Raw genomic sequence first — 24,504 nt, forward strand, 5'->3', positions numbered from 1 at the left:
TTTCCTCCATGACCCAGGAATTCTATCACTGTTAAAAAAATTAAAATAGTGACAGCACGTAGCAACTAATCAACTGGAAACTGCTTTGCAACATTTTAATAAAAAAAGAAAGTGCTACGTACATGCATTGGCAAAAAGGCAAAGGAGAACTGAGAAAAAATATTACAACAAGTGACTAAGATTTGGAATGCACTGTCTGATTAGATTAGATTACTTACAGTGTGGAAACAGGCCCTTCGGCCCAACAAGTCCATACCGACCCGCCGAAGCGTAACCCACCCATACCCCTACATTTACCCCTTTTAACCTAACACTACGGGCAATTTAGCATGGCCAATTCACCTGACCCGCACATCTTTGTGACTGTGGGAGGAAACCGGAGCACCCGGAGGAAACCCACACAGACACGGGGAGAATGTGCAAACTCCACACAGTCAGTCGCCTGAGTCAGGAATTGAACCCAGGTCTCTGGTGCTGTGAGGCAGCAGTGCTAACCGCTGTGCCACCGTGCCGTCTGATGGAGTAATTAATGTAAGTTCAAATTGACCAAAAAAAAGGGAACTTTAACAAATACATGAAGGAGAATAAAGCTATGTACATCTGGGATAAACAAAATAGATTGTGTAAATATCCAACACAGAACTGATGAGTCAATTTTTTTTAAATGTCAAATTGTTTGATGATTCGGTCCAAGTTCACTTCTTTGTGTAAATTTACAAAACTACTTCCATTTATCCAAGACATATCTGTGTCTCTTCATGCTGATTTAACTGAATATCAGGCAGTTTCTACAAAAGATACTCAATCAGAAACATTGATTTTATAATGGGGCAAGAAATTACAAATCTGGCCAGTTGTGTTTAATAGCATGATTGTCAGCACCTTTCACAACCTCAGGACTTCCCAAAACAGTATTACCAATTAAATAATTTTTTGAAGTGTAATCACTGCTATAAAACGTAGGAAATACAAAATTGTTTCTTTATTGTCACTGGGCCAAAATCCTGGAACTCATGCACAGTATTGCTAGTGAGGATCTCCTACAAATACTTCAGCAATCAAGGTGCAATTTCAAAGTTTGAAGCCAATGCAAAACTTGGGAGAAGTGTCAACTTTGAGAAAAGGGTCAATTAAAACTTTAAAAAGACGTGTGTGTTTGGAGAAAATATGGCAGATAGTTTTCAAAGTGGAAAAGTCTGAAATGATGCACTTTGATACAAAGAACACGGAGAGACAGTATGAAATAAAGGATACTTATTCTAAAGGCTCTGCAAGAGCAGAGAAACGTCGATGTATACGTAATCAAGTCATTAAAAGTGGGGGGTAGGAAGAGCTGTTAGCAAAGCTTACAGTATTCTCAGCTTCATAAATAGAAGCAGAGTACATGATTAAGGAAGCTGTGATGAACTTATATAAAAAAGTTAAAAATCGTTCAGTACCAGGTTATAGTCCAACGGGTTTATTTGGATGTATTAGCTTTCAGAGCGCTGCTCCTTCACAAGTAACTAGTGGGACAGGGTCATAAGACAGAATTTATAGCAAAAGATCACAGTGTCATGCAATTAAAACAGTATATTGAACAAACCTCGATTGCTATTAAGTCATCTTTTAGAATGGGTTGTAGGTTTCAGTTCATTAATATGTAAATCCCAGAACTTATTTTAGGTCACATTCTCAAGGTTTTATAAAAGGTGACATCTCAGCTCAGACAATGTATTAAAGATGGGGTTAGAATCTGTCTGTATCGCAATCTTGAGTCAGACTGGTTCTGTTTCCAAAGTAGGAATTTATAAAATGTTATATGGAATGACTGCCTGCAGGTTGTGCGCTTATTGAGCAAAAATAGAATATATCTGGAAATTCACCCCATAGACATGTGTCAATGTGTGTGCGCACGCATGTGAGAGAGTGTGTGTGTGTGCTTGGTAGAGTATGAGTGTGACTGGTTAAACGTCAGCTGGAGTATCATTTACATTACTGGGCACTACACTAGGAAGGATGTGAAAGCATTGAAGAGGGCACAGAAAAGGGCAAAAGAATGTTTCCAGGGATAAAGTGTTTTGCAAAAGAAGCAAATAGAAGGTGACAAAATCCTTTTTTAACATTGCAAGTAGGAGATGGACTGCACTGTCTAGAAGGTTCAAACAAAGCATTCAAGACAGAATTAAATGATTAATTAAATAGAAACCATATGTAAGGATACAGAAAAAAGGCAGGAGATTGTAATCAAGTCAAAATGCTGAGAGAGACAGTGCCTATGCAATGGACAGAATAGCTTCGTTCATTTCTATGATTGTCACCACAGCTTTCTCAAGGGCAATTAAAGATGGACAATAAATGCTGATCAGTCCAGCAGTGTTCACATGCCATGAAAGAATTAAACAAATATGTATAGAACAACAATGCAAGTGATAATATTAAGGATAATCCAAAGAGATTCTACAAGCATATTAAGAGCAAGAGAGCAGGCTCTCTTAAAAGATCAAAGAGGCCACCTTTGCATTGAACCTCAGGAGATGGGAGAGATATTAAATAAATATTTCGTGCTAGTTTTTGCTATGGAAAACAAAAATTGAAGCTAGAGAACTCAGGGAAATAAATATTGATGTTTAGAAAACAGTTCACATTACAGAAGAGGAAGTGCTGGAAGTCTCAGAAAATATAAAAGTGGATAAATCAGGTTGTAAGTTTGCTTGCTTAGCTGGTAGGTTTGTTCTCGGATATTTCATCACCATGCTAGGTAACATCAGTGAGCTTCTGGTGATATGCTACTGTTCTGTCCCACTTTCTATTTATGGGTCTTGTTCTGTTAAGGTGGATGATTATCTTTTCTGGTTGTTTTTCTCAGAGATTGGTAAATGGGTTCCAAATCGATGTGCTTATTGATGGATTTCTGGTTTGAATGCCAGGCCTCTAGGAATGCCCATGTGTGTCTCTGTTTAGCCTATCCTAGGATGGACGTGTTATCCCAATCAAAATGGTGTCCTTAGTGTGCAGGGAGCTGAAAATGTGTTGCTGGAAAAGCGCAGCAGGCCAGGCAGCATCCAAGGAACAGGAGAATCGACGTTTCGGGCATAAGCCCTTCAGGAATGAGGAAAGTGTGTCCAGCAGGCTAAGATAAAAGGTAGGGGGGAGGGACTTGGGGGAGGGGCTTTGGAAATGCAATAGGTGGAGGGAGGTCAAGGTGAGGGGGATAGGCCGCAGTGGGATGGGGGCGGAGAGGTCAGGAAGATGATTGCAGGTTAGGAAGGCGGTGCTGAGTTCGAGGGATTTGACTGAGACAAGGTGAGGGGAGGGGAAATGAGGAAACTGGAGAAATCGGAGTTCATTCCTTGTGGTTGGAGGGTTCCCAGACAGAAGATGAGGCGCTCTTCCTCCAACCGTCGTGTTGCCATGGTCTGGCGATGGAGGAGTCAGAGGACCTGCATGTCCTTGGTGGAGTGGGAGGGGGAGTTAAAATGTTGGGCTACAGGGTGGTTGGGTTGGTTGGTCCGGGTGTCCCAGAGGTGTTCTCTGAAACGTTCTGCAAGTAGGCGGCCTGTCTCCCCAATATAGAGGAGGCCATATCGGGTGCAGCGGATGCAATAGATGGTGTGTGTGTGTGGAGGTGCAGGTGAATTTGTGGCGGATATGGAAGTGTCCCTTGGGGCCTTGGAGGGAAGTAAGGGGGGAGGTGTGGGCGCAAGTATTGCATTTCTTGCGGTTGCAGGGGAAGGTGCCGGGAGTGGAGGTTGGGTTGGTGGGGGGTGTGGACCTGACAAGGGAGTCACGGAGGGAGTGGTCTTTTCGGAACGCTGATAGGGGAGGGGAGGGACATATATCACTGGTGGTGGGGTCCGTTTGTAGGTGGCGGAAATGACGGCAGATGATACGTTGTACATGGAGGTTGGTGGGGTGGTAGGTGAGGACCAGTGGGGTTCTGTCCTGGTGGCGGTTGGAGGGGTGGGAAGTGGAAGAGATGCGGTGGAGGGCATCGTCGATTACGTCTGGTGAGAAATTGCAGTCCTTGAAGGAGGCCTTCTGGGTTGTACGGTTTTGGAACTAGTCCTCCTGGGAGTAGATGCGGTGGAGACGAAGGAATTGGGAATATAGGATGGCGTTTTTAGTGTGTAGGGATACTAGCGATAGTGATCCATGTCTTTTGATGGCTAGTTGGTGTTCAAGTATCCTGGTAGCTAGTTTTCTGATGTCTGTCTAATGTAGTGTTTGATGCAGTCTTTGCAGACATTTGTTTTGCTGTTTATTGGTACAGGATCCTTTACATTCATCAGTAGCTTGCGTGGACAAAATGGACTTCGTAGCAGCATTGGAATCAACATTGAATGACAATGAATGCATGGAAGAAAGCCAGCAGACCATCAGACAAACAATTGCACCAACACGAAGCAGGAACAAAGAAGGGAACACCCTCAACACACCGGAAAGGAAAACCCTAGAAAGACTCAAAAAAACCAGAAACATTGTAATCCTACCTGCAGACAAAGGGTGCAGGAGTGTCATCCTAAACAGAACATAGTACATTTAAAAGCTGAACTCACTGCTCACAAATATCAACACCTTCCAACAGGTGGCAATAGACTCAACTCCACAGCGACAAAACTGTATCACAACTAACTGAAGAAACTCCATAAAATCAGGCAAAAATAACAAGACAGATCTCCAATAAATGAAACCTGATGGATCCAAAACACCTTGCTTCTACAGATTATCTGAAGTACACAAACCAGGGGCCCTCCTCAGACCCATCGTCTCACTTGCCATCACACCAACATACTGACTAGCAAAAGGATCTCCATCAAAAACTGAAATATGTAGTAGAAGACTCATACGACTCTATCCACTCCACCCAAGATTTTCTGAACAAAGACACAAAGAGGATGAAGTCATGGTCTCCTTCGATCTAATAGCCCTATTCATATCAACTAACATCTGCCTGGCCAAAGAAACATTTATCACACTACTAGACGAACCAAGAACTCAAAGCCCAGACAGCACCAACTCCATCCTCAAGCTAGTAGACCTGTGCCTCACTACCCACTTCACCTTTAAAGACATGACCTACAAACAAATGAATGGAACACCCATGGGATCACCATATCAGGATTCTTAGCAGAAGCAATAATTCAGAGACTCAAATAAACAGCCTATCCCATGATCCAACCCAAACTTTGGGTCCACTACATGGATGACACCTTTATCATCACAACAGAACAAATTAAAGGAAACCTACATCAACAACATCCTTACCGGAATAAATTTCACAAAAGAGGAAGAGAACAACAGATTCCCCTTTCTAGACGTCACAGTGGAATGAACAATTAATGGAGAACTGCAGACCAGCAACTACAGGAAAGCAACATACACAGACCAGATACAGGAGCAATCATCCCAACACCCACAAACAGAGCTGCATCAGGACATTATTAAAATGAGCCACAACACACTGCAGCACCCAGAAACTACAGGCAAAACAGCGGGTACACGATAAACACAATCCACCAATTCCTAAACAACAAACCCAAACAAGAAAACAAAACACACCCAGAAACTCTAGCCACACTACCATGCAAAAACATCTTGGAGATAACTGCCAGACTACTCCAACCCTTGGCATCATGGTAGTCCACAAACCTACCAACACACAAACAGCTACTGATGAACGTGAAGAACCCTGTACCAATAAACAGCAAAACGAATGTCATTTATAAAATACCCTTCAAGGACTGTAACAAACACTACATTGGACAGACAGACAGAAGACTAGCCACCAGGATACACAAACACCAACTTGCCATCAAAAGACATGACACACTATCACTAGTATCCTTACACACAGATGAAGAAGGATACCACTTTGACTGGGACAACACATCCATCTTAGGGCAGGCTAAACAGAGACACGGATAGGAATTCCTAGAGGCCTGGCATTCAAACAAGAACTCCATCAATAAACATCAGTTTGGATCCCATTTACCAACCTCTGAGGAAAATAACTGGAAATGATATCACCCACTTAAATACACCAACATACACAAATAGAAAGTGGACAGAACACCAGCACTTCACCGGAGACTCACTGATGTTACCTAGCATGGTGTTGAAACATCTGAAAACAAATCTACCAACTCAGCGAGCAAACTTACAACCTGAACTACAAATCTTCTCAAACTTCAAAAGGTGGATAAATCTCCAGGACTTGACATGTGACATTGTGAGAAGTTAGGAAATTGCAGAGTCTCTTGCAGAAATATTTGTATCATCTATAACCATGTGAGGTGTGCTAGGTGACTTAAGAGTGGCTAATGTTGTGCCTTTGTTTAAGAAGGGGTGTAAACAGAAGCCTGGAAACTACAGACCTGAGAGTCTGACTTCAGCAGTGGGTAAATTGTTAAAAGCAATTCTGAAAAATAGGATTTATATGCATTTGGAGAAGCAAGGAATGATTAGAAAAAACAGTATGGTTTTGTTCAAGGAAAATAGTGTGTGAAACTTGTTTGCGTAGTTTTGAGGAAATAACCAAGATCGATGAGGGCAGAGTGCTAGATATTGTTTACTTGGACTTTAGTAAAGCCTTTAGCAAAACATTAGCAGACTAATTAGTAAGTTAGATCACATGGGATTCAGCGTGAGCTTGCCAATTGAATGCAAAATTGACTTAACGACAGGAGACAGGGTGATGATGGAGGGCTATTTTTCAGACTGGAGGTCTGTGAATAGCATGATTCCGCAGGTATTGGTGCTGGGTGCACTTTTGCTTGTCACTCAGAATATGATTCAGACGAGCATATAGGGGGTATGGTTAGTAAATTTGCAGATTACACCAAAATTGGTGGTATAGTGGATGGTGAAGAATGTTATCTAAGATTACAAAGAGATCTTGATCAATTGGGTCAACGGGTTGGTGTGTGGCAGATGGGGTTCAATTTGGATAAACGCGAGGTATTGCATTTTGGTAAAACAAACAAGGACAGGACTTATACAATCAAAAGTAGGCCCTTGGGTAGTATCGTAGATCCGAGACACATAAAGGGCTCGGTTCTACAATAGTTCTATAAATAGTTTTTTGACGTTTGTGTCACATATAGATAGGGTGGTTAAGGTGGCATTTAGCATGCTTACCTTCCATGCTCCAACCTTTGAGTATTGGAGTTGGAACATTGTGTTGAAGTTGTACAAGAAGTCGCTGAGACCTCTTCTGGAGTAGTGTATCCAGTTCTGGTCACCCTGTTATAAGAAGGATATTAATCTGGAAAGGGTTCAGAAAAGATTTACCAGCAAGTTGCTGGGAATGGAGGATTTGAGTTACAAGGAGAAACTGGATAAGCTGGGACCTTTTTCAAGGATGTATAGGAAGTTTATGAAATCATGAGGGACATAGATAATGTCAGTAGTAGGTGTCTTTTCCCTAGGGTGGGGGATTTCAAGACTGGGGGCATATTTTCAAGGTGAAAGGTGAAAGATTTAAAAAACGATGAGAGTTTTTTTTTTAAAACACAGACTGGTTTGTATGTGGAATGAACTTTCAGAGGAAGATGGGTCTGTTTCAATGCAAGGAGTGTCAGGAATAAGAGTGATGAACTTAGGGCATGGATTAGTACTTGGAACTATAATGTTGTGGCCATAATGCAGACATGGATTTCACAAGGCTAGGGATGGTTGCTAGATGCTCCAAGTTTAGACCTTTTTAAAAGAACAGTTTCGGAGGGGATTAGCATTGTTAATTAGAGAGTGCATCAGAGCTGCAGAAATGAAAGTTATTGAGGAGGGTTTGTCTACTGAGTCAGTATGGGTGGAAGTCAGTAACAGGAAAGGAGCAGTCACTTTATTGGGTGTTTTCTATAGACCTCCAGTAGCAGCAGAGAGGTGGAAAAACAGATTGGGCAGCAGATCTTGGAAAGGTGAAGATGTAACAGAGTTGTTGGCATGGGTGACTTCAACTTCCCTCATATTGATTGAAACCTCCTTAGTGCAGATGGTCTGGATGGAGCCAATTTTGTCAGGTGTGTCCAGGAAGGATTTCTGACTCAGTATGCAGATATGCTGACTGGGGTGGGTGCATGTTGGATTTGGTGCTATGCAACAAGCCAGGCAAGGTGTTAGATCTCTCAGTGGGATAGACAGTGACCCCAACAGTAAGGGAAGGGCTTTAATTAGGGCAGGGGAAACTATACAGCTTTTAGACAGGAGTTATGGAGTATAAATTGGGAACAACTGTTCTATGGGAAAGGCACAACAGAGATGCGGAGGTTGTTTAAGGAGCACTTATTGCGAGTGTTGGATAACTTTGTCCCACTGAGACAAGCAAGGAATGGTAAGGTGAAGGAGCCTTGGATGACAAGAGTAGAGAAGCTTCTCGTCAAAAGAAGGAAGCTTACTTCATGTTGATGAAGCAAGGATCTGGCACAGCTTTAGAGGTTTACAGGGTAGCTAGGAAAGAACTCAAAAATGGACTGAAGAAAGCTAGGAGAGGACACACACAAAAAAAAAGAGGTGGCGGGAAGGATTAGGGATAAGCCAAAAGCATTCTATGTGTACATGAGGAATAAGAGAATGATCAGAGAGAGGGTAGGGCCAATCAGAGATAATGGAGTGAACTTGTGCTTGGAGTCTGAAGTTAGAGGGAAGGCGCAAAATGTTTTTTTTTGCTTCAATATTCACTAGAGGGACCTTGTTGATAGTGCGAACACCATGGACCAGGTTAAAAGGCTTGAACAGATTGATATTAAGGAAGTGGATGTGCTGGAAACTCTGGGAAGCATCAAGATTGTTAAGTTCCCAGGAGCAGACTCCAAGGTTACCATGGGAAGTGAGGAATGCGATTGCTGTGCCTCTGGCAATGATCTTTGCATCCTCATTCTCCACAGGAGGTAGTACTGATTGATTGGAGGGAGGCAAATGTTGTTCCTCTGTTCAAGAAAGGGAATAGGAAAATCCCTGGGAATTACAGAACTCACCACTTGTCTTCCCACCTATTTTTGTGTCATCTGCAAACTTGGCTATAGCACATTCACTTTCCTCAACCAAGTGATCAATATATCTTGTAAATAATTGTGGTCCCAGCAGTGATCCCTGTGGTACCCCAATTTTACTTTGCCATCTTGAAATGTCTCCTTATCCCAATCCATTTTCTATTGCTCAGCCAATCTCTCAATGGTAATATACTACCACCAATACAATGGGCTCATATTTAGTAGTTTTACATGCAGTGCCTTATCAAAATGCCTTTTGGAAATCAAATATATGCACTGATGCCTTATTCTCATCCCTGCATGTTATCAAAGAAATTTAATAGACTTGTCAGGCATATTTTCTCCTTTTGAGGCCAAGCTGATTCTGCTTGATTCTATCATGCATTTCTAAAGGATGCAATAGCAGATCATTTATGAGAATCTAACATTTTCCCAGTGACAGTTGTTAAGTTAATGGGCCGACATATACCTATTTATTTTCCTCCCCTTTTTGAGCAAGGATATTATGTTGATGATTTTCCGATCCTCTGGTGTTTTCCCAAGTTTAAGAATTCTAAAACACACACAGGCTTATTAACAGTGCATCCACTCTCTCTACAGCTACTTCCTTTAATGTCCTAGGATGCATTGGGGCTTATGCCCGAAACGTCGATTCTCCTGTTCCTTGGATGCTGCCTGACCTGCTGTGCTTTTCCAGCAACACATTTTCAGCTAGGATGCATTCCATCAAGTACAGTGGACCTATTGGTCTTTCGCTCCATTAGTTTCCCTAGTGCTTTTCTCTAGTGATAGCTAATCTACTGATTTCCTCACCTCCTTTTGCCCCTTGGTTATTTGTGTTTTGACAATGCTATTTTCTGTCTTCTACTGTGAAAATTGAAAAACAAAACTATTCATTCAACTACTGTACCATTTCCTGATTCACATTATGTTTTCTCCAGCCACAATCTGATGTGCCAACATTGACTTTGGTCTCTATCTTCCTTTATGTATATTTGAAGAAGCTTTTACTGTCTAGTTTTATATTACTTACTAGTTTACTGTCAAAGTTTAATTTTCTCCTTTTTTTGTTATCTTTTGTTGGTTTTTAAAACTTTCCAAATCCTCGGACATATCATAAATCTTTGCCACACTTATTTTCCTTCGATTTGATACTACTGTTAACTTTCTTGATTAACTATGGCTAGTTTATTCCCTTTTAAGAATACAATTTTCAATTCAGACTTTCAACAGTACTTGTTTTACTGTAATTTCCGTTTTGTGACTTTCTGCTTACAAATATTTTTGCTGTATAGCTTTAATTTTGCTAAATATAAATTCTAGATTAGCCCAACTACTACAGTCTCACGTGTTGTTTACTAAAGTAGACTAATTAGTGGACCCACCCCCTCCAAAATCTTGCCTCAGTAACGGTAACATTAATGGTCAGAAAAACCCCATCTAGTTCACTAATGTCCTTTTAATGAATGAAATTTGCCATCCTGACTCAGTGGCTTCCACATCACTCCAGGCCCACACAAACGTGACCACAAGATCAAAAGTAGACCATTCAGCCCATCAAGTCTGCTTCGCTATTCATTGAGATCACTGATCTGACAATCCTTAATTCCAGTTTCTTCTCTTTTTCCAATAACTCTGGATCTATCACTGCCTTGAGTACGCTTAATGACTAAGCCTTAACAACCTTACATGGTTAAAAATTCCACAGATTCACAACAGTAAAAATAAATTCCTCATCTGTCCACTGTGGGGAGTAGCTAGGAGCTGCCTACGCATACCAATGACTCAGTGGGACAGTCGCCAGGAGGATGGTGACTTAGCTACACACCCAGAGCCCAGGCCTCTTCTCTCAATCTTTCTACAGCAGCCCAAAACAATTCCTTCAAGTTTCAGTGGCTGTGAACATTGCCGGCTGTCCCTTATCAGCTGAAAGGAGCTGCTTAAACCGGTCCAGGCCCTATACTCCTGTTGGGGTTATATTAACACTCCCAACAAGATGCTGACCTTCAGCCAGGATGTGGCTTAGAACCTCTCCTTCTACAAGAGCTAGGTGGGTTGACAGAACTCCACTGCCTGCCCCTGAACAACTGCTTCAAGGTGCTCAGATCAAGGATCATGTAGGTGTGAGAACCCCTCCTAACAAACAGATCCTTCTTTCCTCCTGTGAAATACTGTGGTTGCTGGACACTGAAAATGAAAGTGGGAAACCTTCAATTCCCAGAGGAAACCCAAAGACTCACCACTATATTCCAGGCCTTGGGTTGGGTCACTGATCCTCCAAATCATTGACTCGTTCACTGCTGCAATTGCTACTGAAAAGGTTAGCAAGCTGCAGCAACACAAGAGGGAGAAAGGGCCTTGGGGTGGAGGGACAGCTCCTTGCAAAATCTACGAAGACACAAAAAAGAGAATACTTAAGAAACTCAGCAGGTTCAGCAACTGCGAAGAGAAACACAGTTAATGTTTCAAGCATGACTGAAGACAACAAATGCTGGAGATCATAGTAGATGAGACAGCATCCATGGAAAGAAGGAAAGCTAATGTTTTGAGTCTAGACGACTCTTCAGAGCTGAAGTGTGAATTGGAGAGTATTCATGCTGTAGTTTGGGTTGGGGGAAGTGGAAAGAGCGGTTCTGGGGGTAGTAGGTGTAGACTGCTGATGAAGAAAAGATGTTGTTAGTCTAGCTTAAGTGATTGGAACGTGAGAACAGCAGAAAAATGGGGAGTCTCCTGCCAGACTTGAAAGGATAATTAGGTGTGATGGAGGGGGTGGTGGGGAAGACGTGTTTACAAGTTGAAGGCACCAAACTCAATACTAAGTCCAGAAGGCTGTAAAGTGTCTAGTTTAATGATGAGATGTTGTTCCTCCAGTTTGCACTATAATTCACTAGATGGTAAAGGTGGTGGGAGGTGTGTGAAGTTGTAAAGGTAGAGTGAGTATAAGGTAGCAGAGGTGAGGCACTTACCCTTACCCATTTTCCTACACTGCTGTTCGTTCTCTAGTTGGCTGAGACTGAACTGAACCAGTTGGCAACCGTGGTAGCAGGACATCCCTCAACTGCACTGCCCCATCCACAAGGGCCTTCAGAAACCTTTCCACAAAGTGGAATGCTAAATTTCTGTACTCTGCCATGCTTAGCAGCAAATATCAAGGAGCATTCGGAGACAATAGCAGAATTACAATCCAGGAGTACAATGGTATTGTTTCAAGACGGCACTGGTGACAGACATTCTGATCTGTCCCAGGGTATCCAGGCAGTGGGAGACCTCCAAGATATAGTGTAATGATAGACTCCAACAAATGTCAGATGAGAGGGGCACCATTGCTAAGATAGCACTAGAATGTTCACTGAGGCTTGCAGAAAGCAGGTGCCTCGCCAAAAATAATCAGCTGAAGAATTTTACACTAAAACCGCTGCTAACATTGGCTGTCAGTCACACAAGTAAAGGCTTTAATAGGGAAGGTAGAATATGGAATAGCACAGTCTAGAGGTGACAAAGTCAGGACTGAGCAAATGGAAGCTTCTGGGGCTCATTTCCAGAGCATTGCTAGGGAGAAATCTACAATTTCTTTCAGGCAGGAACTGAGAAGCTGAACCAGTCTCAAATCTACCTTAATATGGTGAGCCTAAGTAATTGCATATTAATAAAACAAACTGCGTTGCTGGAAATCTGAAACACACTAAAACAAATTGGTGCAGAAACTCAGCAGATCTGGCACCAGTGGAGAGAGTGACAGAGTTAACTTTGAGTCATCACCCTTCTTCACTTCATTAACAGGACTCATTGTTAACTCTCTTTCTCTCTCCACAGATGCTGCCAGACCCGACAAGTTTTTCCAGCAGTTTCTTTGTGTTTTCAAGTAATTACATGATTGGTAACAAAAGTAATAAAAAAGCTTAAGGAAGGACTTGCACCAATAATCGCATGCCTATGAGGAAAAAAACTCTAATTTATACAACACCTAACATTACAATCTTCTAAAGTGCTTTACAGCTAATGAAGAACTGGTAAACTGGTATTGATGTAACTTAAGAAATGTAGCAGCACATATTACGTCTCAAACAGCAATGTCATAAACAACCAGAAAATCAGTTTAACAATTAATCAAGAGATAAATACTGACTAAGACACCAGATAGCGATTGAAAGATCCTTTACATCTAGGCAGAAAATGCAGCCCTGGTTTAATATCCCCTGGGTGCAGCAGCCTGGATCTCATACTTAAAGGCCCCAGAGTGTGTCAATGAAGCTCCTATTTGCTGACTGGGGAGAGAGAGCCATCTATTGGCCAAATCTGACGCATGAATTTTTTTTCAAAATGGAAACCAACATGAAGTCACTGTCCTTCCTGCACTGCTACTGCTAATTGACAGGATGACAACACTTCAAAGAATCATTATTCTATTTCCTTGTGTTTAGTGCCTTGGATTATTGTATTACCAAGACACAGTCAGCTCAGATGTTTAGAAAAACTGCCAAATGCCTGCATTTAAACAAGTTGCCTGGAATGCAATAAGGCAAGATCGGCTAGGTTGGGGTTGTCTTTGGAATAGAGGAAGCTGATTGAAGACTAATTTGCAATGTATAAAATGAGTGGTGTAGAGTGGATAGAAAGGATTCATTTCTCTCAGTAGAAAGATCAATAAACAGGGGGCATGATTCCAACGTAATTGGCAGAGGAAAGAACGAGGAATTGAGAGGAAGTGTTTTCACTAGAGGATGGAGGATTTCTGAACCTCACTCCGAGAAGTTAGTAGTGGTGAAAACTCTCATTACATTTTAAAATACGACTATTGGATACATACGTGGTGTTGTAACTGGTGGGTTATAGGAGCTGAAAGGGTGTGGATTGGACAGTTCCTTAGTGGCTAGCACAGGCATGATGGATTGAATGGCCTTTTGTGCTGTACAACTGTACATTTCAAAGTAATTACAATTAAAAACTAATCAATTGGCTTCAAAGCTCTTGTTCCAGAACATTGAAAATCCTTGGCCTTCACAACGTGGATGTATAGCCGATGCATATGTTCAAGATAGAGACCAATAGGTTTTTCAGACATAAAGGGAATTAAGAGATAAGAGAATTGAGTAGGAAACAAGACTTCATCCAGATCAACAGCATTTCCCAAACTATGTCCCTCCATGACCTTATTTTTGATGTTTGAAAGTGGGTGTGGACCCCTCAGTGAGAACCAAGAGAAGACAGCTGCTATATCTTGGCCAGAGATCAAGTGGCAGCTGCAATATCCCAAAAACCTTAGCTGGCAACTGCAGCAAACTTTACATTAGAAAGACCCGCTTTAGGAGACGAATGGCATCCTCCTTAGATTTCTTACATTTTTGTACATTTTCACATTTAGAAGGCTGTGTTAGTTGAATTGACATGTTTAAAGTAATAAACAACTCAAAAAAGGTAGACACAGAGAAACCATTCCATCCAGTGGGAAAATCCAGAACCAGGAAGCATAATTTTAGGGTGACAGTCAGGCCATTAGAAACAGTTCCTAAGGAGACTAGGTCAGATATAAAATAGGTGAAATCAAATCAGGAAATTTGAATTTAACATAATAAAATGGAGGATGTTGCAATTTTTGTCAACTGACAAAACACTGATCAATAAAAAGCAGAAGAATCCAATATTTGACCCATCAGTTATGCTCAGGTGAGCTGTTTCAAGCACGAGGGATTTGAAAGTTGCCGGATACCTGTATTCATGGACTTGGGACTAAAATAGATTCATGATTCCCAAATTTCCAAACTTGATTTGTCCTGATGGCAGGAGGGAGAGGTAACAGAGCCTTGTGTGGTCCACCAGAACAGGAAGCCATTCAGCCCCAGAACCTGTTCCGCCACTCAATTAGGTCACGGCTGATCGGTATCTCTAAAGGAATCCACTTTAACCCTCGATATACATACCCAACAAATGATCTGCTATCAACCAGAGTCTTGACCCCAGTAAGATTGTGAGGGAAAGTTCCAGACTCCCACTGTCCTTACCTCAAAGTGCTTCCTCACTATGCCATTAAACAGCCTAGCACTCTTGCCAAGATAACGCCTCCTTAGATTCTCCAACCAGGAACAGTTTCTTTGTTTCCATCGTAAGAATACATGTAGCAGTTCAAATACATCATATTCTCAGCTCCACTGCACAAGTGAAAATTTGTTTGTGATAAACCCAACAATTGCATGGCAAGATGGATAGTAGGTTCTGGCTATGCCTGTCCAAATCTAATATCGTAAATCACTCCCAGGGACTAAATATTAACACCCAGTTTCCAAGATGTATATTCAACGTAGATTTTATTTTACCTGCCAGGAGCATAAAACCAGTCAATGTGGTGATGCAGTGGTAAATTGTTGCCCAACAATTATAAGAGCATCAGGTTAATGCCCATGCTGGAGACTCAGCTGTGATGCCTGCACTGAAAGGAGGCAGAGGGATATTTTAAAGTTATTCCCTGCTCTCCTATTCCCTTACCAACTGCATCAAAACAATTCAAAAAGTGATACTTACAGAAAATACAAATCATTCCCACAAAAAACTGGTCTTAAGGAATGAGCAGGTACATCTTAAACATAGCCTGCACTTTATAAATGCAGGTTTCGATTATCTTACATTTGTACAAAATAACACAAGTTTGAGGGCTGACCCCCTCTGTTGATTCTCATGGTGAAAGGTTTAGTGCAATTTACACCATATCCCAAGTAACCTCAATGCCAGCATCCCATCCTATCTTCCATTGCTTCTTAACCAGGATTATTTACAGATTAATTTCTGGTGTATTTACAAACAGAATATATGGCAAATTTTGGCACTGGGCCAAATATCATGACCTGGGTGTAATCTTTTTATAGTTTAAAAAACATCCATGTCTGTAATAAAGGGATAGTGACTACATCCAAATCCCAGCTTCTAGCTACTCCATCTGTGCTGTTCAGTTTTCCACCTGGACTCCTCCTGTTCTACCCCACCCATCTCATTACACTTCCACTCCTCCCCTTCATGGTCAAAAAATGGCACAAGTGCAGCCTCGAGGGAAGGGGCTACTGGGATGGTTGTGGGAGGGTGGTGGTGTTGGGGCAGGGGCCAGTGTTAACTCGGGGCACCAGAAATCAATTCTGCACCCATTACCTAATGAGAATAAGAAATTAACCACCTCAGCACAGGTTAAGAGTCTCATTGGATTGAGTGCTATCAACTCACCTTAGGAAAATCCCTTCACTCTGACCATCCCTTTTAAAAGAAAAAAAAGTTTCTAAAAACAGAAAACTTCATTAAAAAAATCTGTTAGGTCAAACTAATTCCACATCCCTGATTTTTACCCAGAAATATCTGAAACTTTCTCATCTATTCTCTCCTGGCTACACTAAAACCAGAATAATTCCAACTAAATCATTTAGTTTTATGGGATTCATTAGTAGGCAAAATTCCAAAGTTCCAACTCTGTAATTTGTGCAACAGAGCTTTGCAGATAACCCGATACCCAAAAACAAAGACATCTTAAATCAAAATATGACAAGGATAGAATTCCAGCAGTCACGCTAAAACAATCAGTTTCCAAGGGTAAAACTTCCCTGCTCACTGAAGTCTGCACACTACAGAAAACCCTTCCAAAATTCAGCACACTGGATGAGTAAAGGGTCAGTATCCAGTAGTCAATCTCAACAGCTGGTCAATGTTGGTCCCTCAGGTGTTGAGCATTGCATGTTTTTAAGAGGAATGATTTTGGTCTACAATAAAATGCCCTTAACACTTATGCATGAAAGAAAGTCTCCAGCGTAAACAGTTAGTACCCAAAAGAGACAGAGCTGCATTAACAGTTTTTAAAATTTGCCAATCCAGAGAGGGACCCGTATCCAACTGTACTGTGTTATGCAGCTTAAAGTGCTTTGTACAGCAATGACTGAAGTTTGGAAAGATGGAATCTCTACCTGGTGTGGATGTTAATGGTGTTCACGTGGCCTTGGATATTTCGTATTAGTTCACTGTTAGAGGTGTGAAGAAAGATGGAGATTGCTTTACGTGTTTGTTATTAAGGCAGCTTATAACTGAACTATGCTGATCAAGGTTTGTGGTGTGAACTCCAAGGTCTGTGTCTCATCACATTATCAAGAGCTCAACAAATGTTGTGGGCTGGGACCACTGATCCAGACACTAACTCATGCCTGACTGCAAGTTAGATTCTTAGATAGTCCACACCAGTGGCAAAATAAGAATCTACATCCCAAGCAGGAACAGACTTACCACTGCAGAGGGACTGACATACAACTTTCGTCTGCCATCCACAATGGGAATTTTTTTTTGTTTTAAAAGAGTTGGGTACCCTGGCTGACTCCTCCTGCCACTAAACTAGTGATGCTAAGAATCAAATATGCCAGCATGGCTCAATACTGCTCCCTTTTTTTTGATGATTGGGAATTGGGGGGGGGGGGGGGGGGGGGGGGGTGAGAAGAGGAACCTTGAGATGGAAGCCTCCACAAACATCTGCCTAGAAAACAAAGGTATCAGAATCAATTCCTGATTAACTAACAGAAATTAACCTTTGTTAATGGGAAACAAATATCCAATCATAATTGCACTTTTTTTGAATATGAAACAGCATAAGAACAAACTGTTCTGTTGAATAACACTTTTCTAAAAAGTTGGCAGGAGATATTAATGGAACCCAACACCTAGAATTTTGCATAGCGACTTCTCAAACTCAAGGCCTCAGCCTACTCATGCGATCACCTTAATTTCTCATTAAGGTGCTTTAACCAAAGTTGAGAAGAGGCCCCTCTACTATGTTTATGCTTGACATAGCAATGCAATTTGATTTTGTATGACAGAGAGGCCATGTCTTAGTCCTCCAACCCTGCTCCTCCCCAGCACAAGTACACAACCTCATTCAACTGGAAGTCCTCTGCAAAGTACCAAAAATTCACATTGCTCCTTGTTCCAATGACAATGGGCATAGTCAACACTAATAGTAACAGATAATCCATGGTATTTCCTGGCATCTCTTGACTTAGAAGTCCTGCTTCATAATCACAGATCTACTTTAAATAGGAGAGTGCAAAATAGGGAACTGTTTTGGTCCAGTCTCTAGGTTGCAGACTTCAATGGGATTACTGCGTAAAGAAAAATTGCAGAGAGATCGGATGACTGAGAAGAGGCCGAGCACTCCAGGACTTGGATTATATACACATTCAACATACGGTGATTCCTGCACCTTTGAGGTTTTTTCAAGATGGCAAATGATCAATGCCTGACCAGACAGGGCAGAGTTGGTCCCACAAAGTTCTCAATACACCTTTTCCTTTTTCCCATTGTGCATGATTGTCTCTATGACTTGTCAGAACCATCAGATCTCTGATTAGTCATTCGCTGAAGCGTTTCTTGGGCCCGGTTCGAGCTCGATTGGACCTCCTAATGTCCTGCTTTGAGTCCTTACACTTCTGGCAGATGAAAACCTCAGGAACATTCGATTTCCTGATCTTAGCACAAGAGAGATGAATCCAGGTCCCACACTCGTTGCATTCAATCATTGGCCTACCAGCAAAAGGCTTCATACAGAAGCAGGTAATCAGGTCCCATGAGTCATCATCTGAAAGAAGCCAAATGGTCAACATATCAGATACTCAATACTCAACCAGAATTATCATCAGATCGGACGATGACAATATTCAATACCAAGGACTGCAGAAAATTACCTGCAGTAATTTTCAAATTGGTAGCTGAATTTCAATCTAGCTAAGGTGAGAGTTACTATGTTTGCAACAAAAGTGAGGTCACACATAACATAGAAAGTAGGAATACAGAAGCAAAGGAACCAATCAGTATAAATTCACATCATTAAAAGCAGTGAGGAAAATATGAACAAGAGTAAGCCATTATGCCCGTAAAATCTGCCCCACTATTTAATACAAACATAGCTGATCGAATACTTCAGTTTTTTACCCATATTATCCCCATAATTTTTTATTTATCTGTGGCATAAAGGGTTACCAACATCCATCTCCAAGTAAAATTTATTTTCATCATGGACCTATATGGCATCCTCCTAATTTTTAATTTTAATTTAGTACCAGCTAGTTCTAAAATCCTCAAGGTGATAATATCTTACCTGCATCTACCCTTTAAATACTTTGTAGGTTCATAAATCTGGAGAAAAGGTAGATTTTATTTCTTATTTCTTATGTGAGTTTCATTAACAAGGATGGCATTTATCGCATTGAGAAAATATTGGTGCATTCTGGTGTTTTCATGCAAGTCTTCTTTGCATATTTTCAGTGATCCTATATTCTTAATATAAAATAACCAGAACTGTATCTCATATTCCTAGAATGCTCTGACCAAGTTTTGCACAACTTTCTATCTATTAATTCCTTGCCTCTAGCAATACCTTAAGATATCAGGGCCCAAGCAACTGAAGGCATAGCCGATAATAGTGCAGTGATGGTTTTGAGGATCGGCAAATATGAAAATCTAGAAAAGCACGGAGATGCATCAGGGGGTGGTATCACTGGAGGAGCTTGCTGAGATAAGGAAGCATGGCGTTAGAGACACCAAATGTTTTACGTATAAATAAAGGTCAGAAGTTTAAAATTGTATATGCATCAGAAGCCCATATAGGTCAGTGGCTACAGGCTAGGGGTTGGGGTGATGTTGGGGGGGTAAGAGAAGTGACAAATGGCCTCAGGCATACAGGATTCCTCCAGTAATGGAAACCATTGGAGTATGCAGTGCAAGTTCTCCAAAGAAGATGACAAAGCCAAGGGAAGAGTCACACTACAATGTCAAGGTTCAAATAGAGTACAGGTAAAGAGAAGGGATGAAGTTATTCAACATACTATTTGGGTTCTTTAAAGCTGAAGGGGAAGAGTTCAAACTCTCACAAGAAACCAAAAACAAAAACTTAAGGGGTAGGATACAGTGTGAAGAATGAATGAGAAGAGCATTGAAAGCTTAGAAAGAATGATGGAATAGAACTGAAAAACATTGTAGTATTGGTAAGAGAGAAAGAAATATGGTCTAGATAGTCTCATTATCAGAAGGTCCATTAGTAAGTTTACCTTCAATCTTGAGGTTTTCTGTGGTGACTGTGTCTGTGTTAGGAGGAGGACCTGCAAGGTAAATGAGACATAAAATTAGTCATCTCACTCTGAAGGACACTTGCTTCAAACGAAGAAAATTTCCAAACTTTACAGAAAAGGAAATACCCATTCAGCCCTTCTTCTATTCAAATCAGATCTCAACTTAGTTCCATCCTTATAATTTGATCCTACATTCCCAATTACCCTTTCCCAACAAATGTTTTCAATCTGTCTCGAAATGGAGGAATTCTTGTTCCACAAGCACTGAGCTCACCATCGACCACATTGGGACCAAGTGTTAGTAATGAACAGACACTTATTTTGGGGAGTAAAGCATGTTTGCATTCTTCAATCACATATCCAAGAACAACAACACCAGGCCCTCACTTGTGTACAGCTAATTTGCATGTTCCCAAAAATTGCAATATAATATTGACCAATTTTTTTTTTAGAAGGGAAACATGTTGAGCTAGAGATAACTATTGTTTGACACAATGGGAATAACTCTCTGCTTCGAAGAGTGTGGTGCTGGAAAAGCACAGCTGGTCAGGCAGCAGAGGAGAAGAAGAGTCAACGTTTCGAGCATAAGTTCTTAATCAGGAATTGGGGGGAGGGGGGCAAGGGGGCTGAGAGATAAATGGGATGGGTATGAGGAAGGTACCTGGGAATGCAATAGATAGATGAAGGTGGGGGGGGGGTGGGGGGGGGTGATGGTGATAGGTCGGTGAGGAGGATGGAGTGGATAGGTGGGAAGAAAGATGGACAGGTAGGTCAGTTCTAGAGGGTGATGCAGAGTTGGAAGGTTGGATCTGGGGTTGCGGGGGATGGGGGACATTGGTGAAATCCGCACCGATTCAGTGTGTTTGTCTGAAAAATAGCGTAACGAGATCTACCAAATGAAACAGAAATACAACCAATGCTGGAAATCTGAAACACAAAATTTTGGAGAAACTCAGTACGTCTGGCAGCATCGGCAGAAAGAGAAATTCTGAAGACATATTAGACTCAAAACATTAAATCTGACACTATCCCTAGAGATTTTGGCAGACTTGAGCTTTTCCAGTATTTTCTGTTTGTTTCATGTGATATTTTATCCAACTTGTTTAATCACTCATCAAAAAGTGGGGCAAAGTGTTCTTTTTGGGTTGGAGGGACAGGGTCAGTTAAATAAAAAATGCCCTTTGCTTTTGACTATGATCCAGTGAGCATGCCAAGGCTCCAGCTTGATTACATTCACTGCATAAATTGTCAGAATTAGAAAAAAAACTGGGCACTTGGATGAGGGATCAGAACCAGCTGGGCAGAGTGTAAAAGGAATGAGCTATTTGTTATTTCCAATTCCAGTCCACTGTTCAAGATCAATTCTAACTCACTGACATCCTTCAAATGGTAGGAAATAAAATACACAGGATGAGCAATGGTTCAATAGTTTGAAACTAAAATAGTGTGGTTAACAAATAACTCATTCTTCATTATCAATTGGCCATCCTTGCACACTTGCCAGAGTGCACACGTGATGGATGGTGAGAAATTTGTGCTTTTTAAAGCAAGATAATTCTTTCTTGGAGTGGGTTGGTCGGGGACAGAGAACCAATCTGAACTGACCCACTGCAATCCAATCAATGGCTCCCAGGTACACCCAAGATCTTAGAAAATTCAGAGTATGACATCTTTGGAAATTTGGTAATTGACCATTTGGCAAATATTTATCGGATTCATCTTCCTTTCATATTGCAGGCAACTTTAGAAATTGCTATGTCTTATTAGCAGTAGTAGAGCTTACTGCTAGTAGTAGTAAAGATTTGCTGTTGAGGTGTTCCCTCTAGTCGGTGAATTTTAGGCATTCACTTTGACGAATATAAGCACAGGCAGGACCAGGGACATTCATTAACATTTAATTAGTGAAAGTTATTGACTTATTAAATGCTATAAATACGGCAAACCAAGTAATGTGTGGTGACTATAGAATGTGAGTGTTCAGGAACACGCATGATCCAACGCAAACACATCTGCATTACATGTATATGGCTGGAGGAACATTGACTCAGTATCATTGAGTCAGAGGCCAAGACTACAACAGAGAGGGGTGAACAAATTACGTAGATTTTTTTTCCTTAGAGGGGATAGAGTCACCTGCTTTGGTTCACATTTCAGGATGTGAAAGACAGGTATGTCAGTGAAGAACACTCCCAATGTTTGGGGAGCCTCAGCCCTTGCAATTTTCCAACAGGTACAGGGTTGATGCAGCCTGTGTGGAAGAACGTGATGCACAAGATGAATGAGTGAAGTGACCATGACACCACAGTGCAGGAAACCACGTAAAAGTGGGGGAGTCAATAAAACATAGTTCGTAGATATGGTGATTAGACACCTCTTAGTGCAGCAGAGACAGAGTTCAAAAAGCTGTATTGCATGCCCAGTACTAGGCTTTAAAGCATCTGCTCTGGACAAAGGAGGAATGTGTTGCGGAATATTCTATATTCTGTTTGCCACAAGGCAAGACAGCACGATAATAAGGAAAACAACCACCTGACTAAGGAAGAGAGAGAGCGACCAGACTGGGGTCGGGGGGGGGGGGGGGGGGGGGGAGGGGGGTGCGTAAGTCAGAGTTTAGCGATTGGGAGAGTCTTTTCATGACCATGCTGGGATTAGTACTCTGATGAGCTTTGTAGCTAGGGCAGTTGAGAAGGCTATAAATTAAATAGTAAGGGGCGAGGGATCATGTGAGGGAAGATGTGGTAAATTAAAGAGCAAAGTCAGTAGTATTACATCTTACGGTCAGTATATTTTTAAGAGACACGTTCATCATATTATCACTATTATAGCATATGCCGGTGATGATATAAAAATCTCATATTTCATTTTACCTCAGGTCCTTTGAAGCATGCTCCTCTGTTGTTAAATATTAGTTTACCATTAACCCACCCATGTGCCTGAAGAATTTAATGTTTGTACTTAATGGTTAGTTGTACTAAGTGTCAGTTGGATTCTTCAATACCAATGATATCCATATCTCCACAACATCTCTCCTGTTATAAAAACGTTTTTATAAGATTTGTCACATCTGGTCAGAATACCCAGTTGAAGGCAAACTTGCACCAAAGCCAACATAAGAGAGCAAAGTACCAGAGGGAAACAGGAAACAAAGTCAGACAAAGCTACAGGCTGCAAAAATAATTTTAAAAAGAACACAACATTTGCAACAAGGTTGATGAATTAGCATTTTGCCATTATGGAGTCACGGCTGCAGAGTGACTAAGGCTTGGGAACTGACATTTGACATTCAGGTAAGGTTGACAAACAGGAAAATATGGTATTAACAAAGAATGAGATTAGTACTGTATTCAAAAAAAATCAAAGATCAAGATGAAGATTCAGTTTTGGGTGGAGCTACAAAATATCAAGGGCAGCAAACATTGCTGAGTTGTTTATAGGTCACAAACAATAGTAACCATGTAGGATAGAGTATAAATCAGAAAAAATGGGAACACAGTAATCATGAAGGACTTCAATCTACATACAGATTTAGGTAAACCGAACTAGCTCAAATGCTGTAATGGATGAATCCATTGAAAGCGTGCCAGATGGTTTTCCAGTATACTGAGATAGCAAGTAAAGAATAAGCTATTTTATGTTGAGTATTGAGCAATAAGAAAGGACTGATTTTTCCAGTGACACCAAAGGAATGGTGATATGTTTTCTGACATGCTTACTGTCCCACTCCCAATACCCTAGTGCCCTACTGACTGCTTCATTAACTGTTTCGGACCCTTCACTTGCTCCATTTCGCTCACCTGTCTCCACCCTCACTGTACAGTGCCATGTGCGGTGGTGGAGGGCAGTGAGCAGAAAATAGGCATTGAGGGGCCCTGTGCAAGACGGAGATGCAGTAGCATAGATATTGGTTGCTGGTTAGTAAGGCATCTGTTTGCAATTGACCATAACCCCCATAAAAATTAACCACATAGTACCCACACACGTAGCACTGTGTGCACACATTTATGACTTGGATCACAATAGTTCAAGGAGAGAATTTAGCTTCACCTTTTCAAAACGCAGGAAGCATTCATTGATATTCACAAATACAAGAATAAGTCACAGAGCTACACACGATTTCAGTGAGTCGGGAAAAGACATGGAGACTTGTGCCAGAGTGTTAAGAGGAGGCAAAAAAAAAAATCATTGACCATTTTAACAGTCCTGAAGTGAAAGTAAATGAAAGAAAGGGAAAGGAGCTGCTGCACAATCCCCAGTAAACAGAACAGGGGGAACTTATACAATGTCAAGATGTCTGCATCACTCACTGAAATGCATCGTAGGCCATTCAGAGTAAGAAGTTTTCATCTTACCTCTGCTTCTTTTGCCCCTTACCTTAAATATTTTCCTTCATGTCAGTGATGCTCCTGTCAGTACAAACAATGTCTCCTTTATTTGCTGTATCAAAATGAATTATTGAT

At 41.2% G+C, this 24,504-nt stretch overlaps 1 protein-coding gene across 1 annotated transcript in view; it reads right to left on the reverse strand.

Moving 5' to 3' along the window:
- Window positions 1-81: 81 nt before the first annotated feature.
- LOC122556105 (PHD finger protein 13-like) overlaps window positions 82-24,504 on the reverse strand; it is a 44,317-nt gene continuing 19,894 nt past the window's right edge. The window contains exons 5-6 of the mRNA XM_043702563.2: window positions 20,027-20,077; window positions 82-18,558 (exon numbers count right to left, since the gene is read on the reverse strand). Coding sequence (XP_043558498.2) covers window positions 18,332-18,558; window positions 20,027-20,077 — 278 coding nt within the window. The 3' untranslated portion in view covers window positions 82-18,331. The remainder of the gene's footprint in view (window positions 18,559-20,026; window positions 20,078-24,504) is intronic.

Source organism: Chiloscyllium plagiosum, unplaced genomic scaffold, assembly GCF_037043375.1.
Source record: "Chiloscyllium plagiosum isolate Xiang-an unplaced genomic scaffold, Cpla_swu_hap1 HiC_scaffold_13, whole genome shotgun sequence".
Taxonomy (NCBI): domain Eukaryota; kingdom Metazoa; phylum Chordata; class Chondrichthyes; order Orectolobiformes; family Hemiscylliidae; genus Chiloscyllium; species Chiloscyllium plagiosum.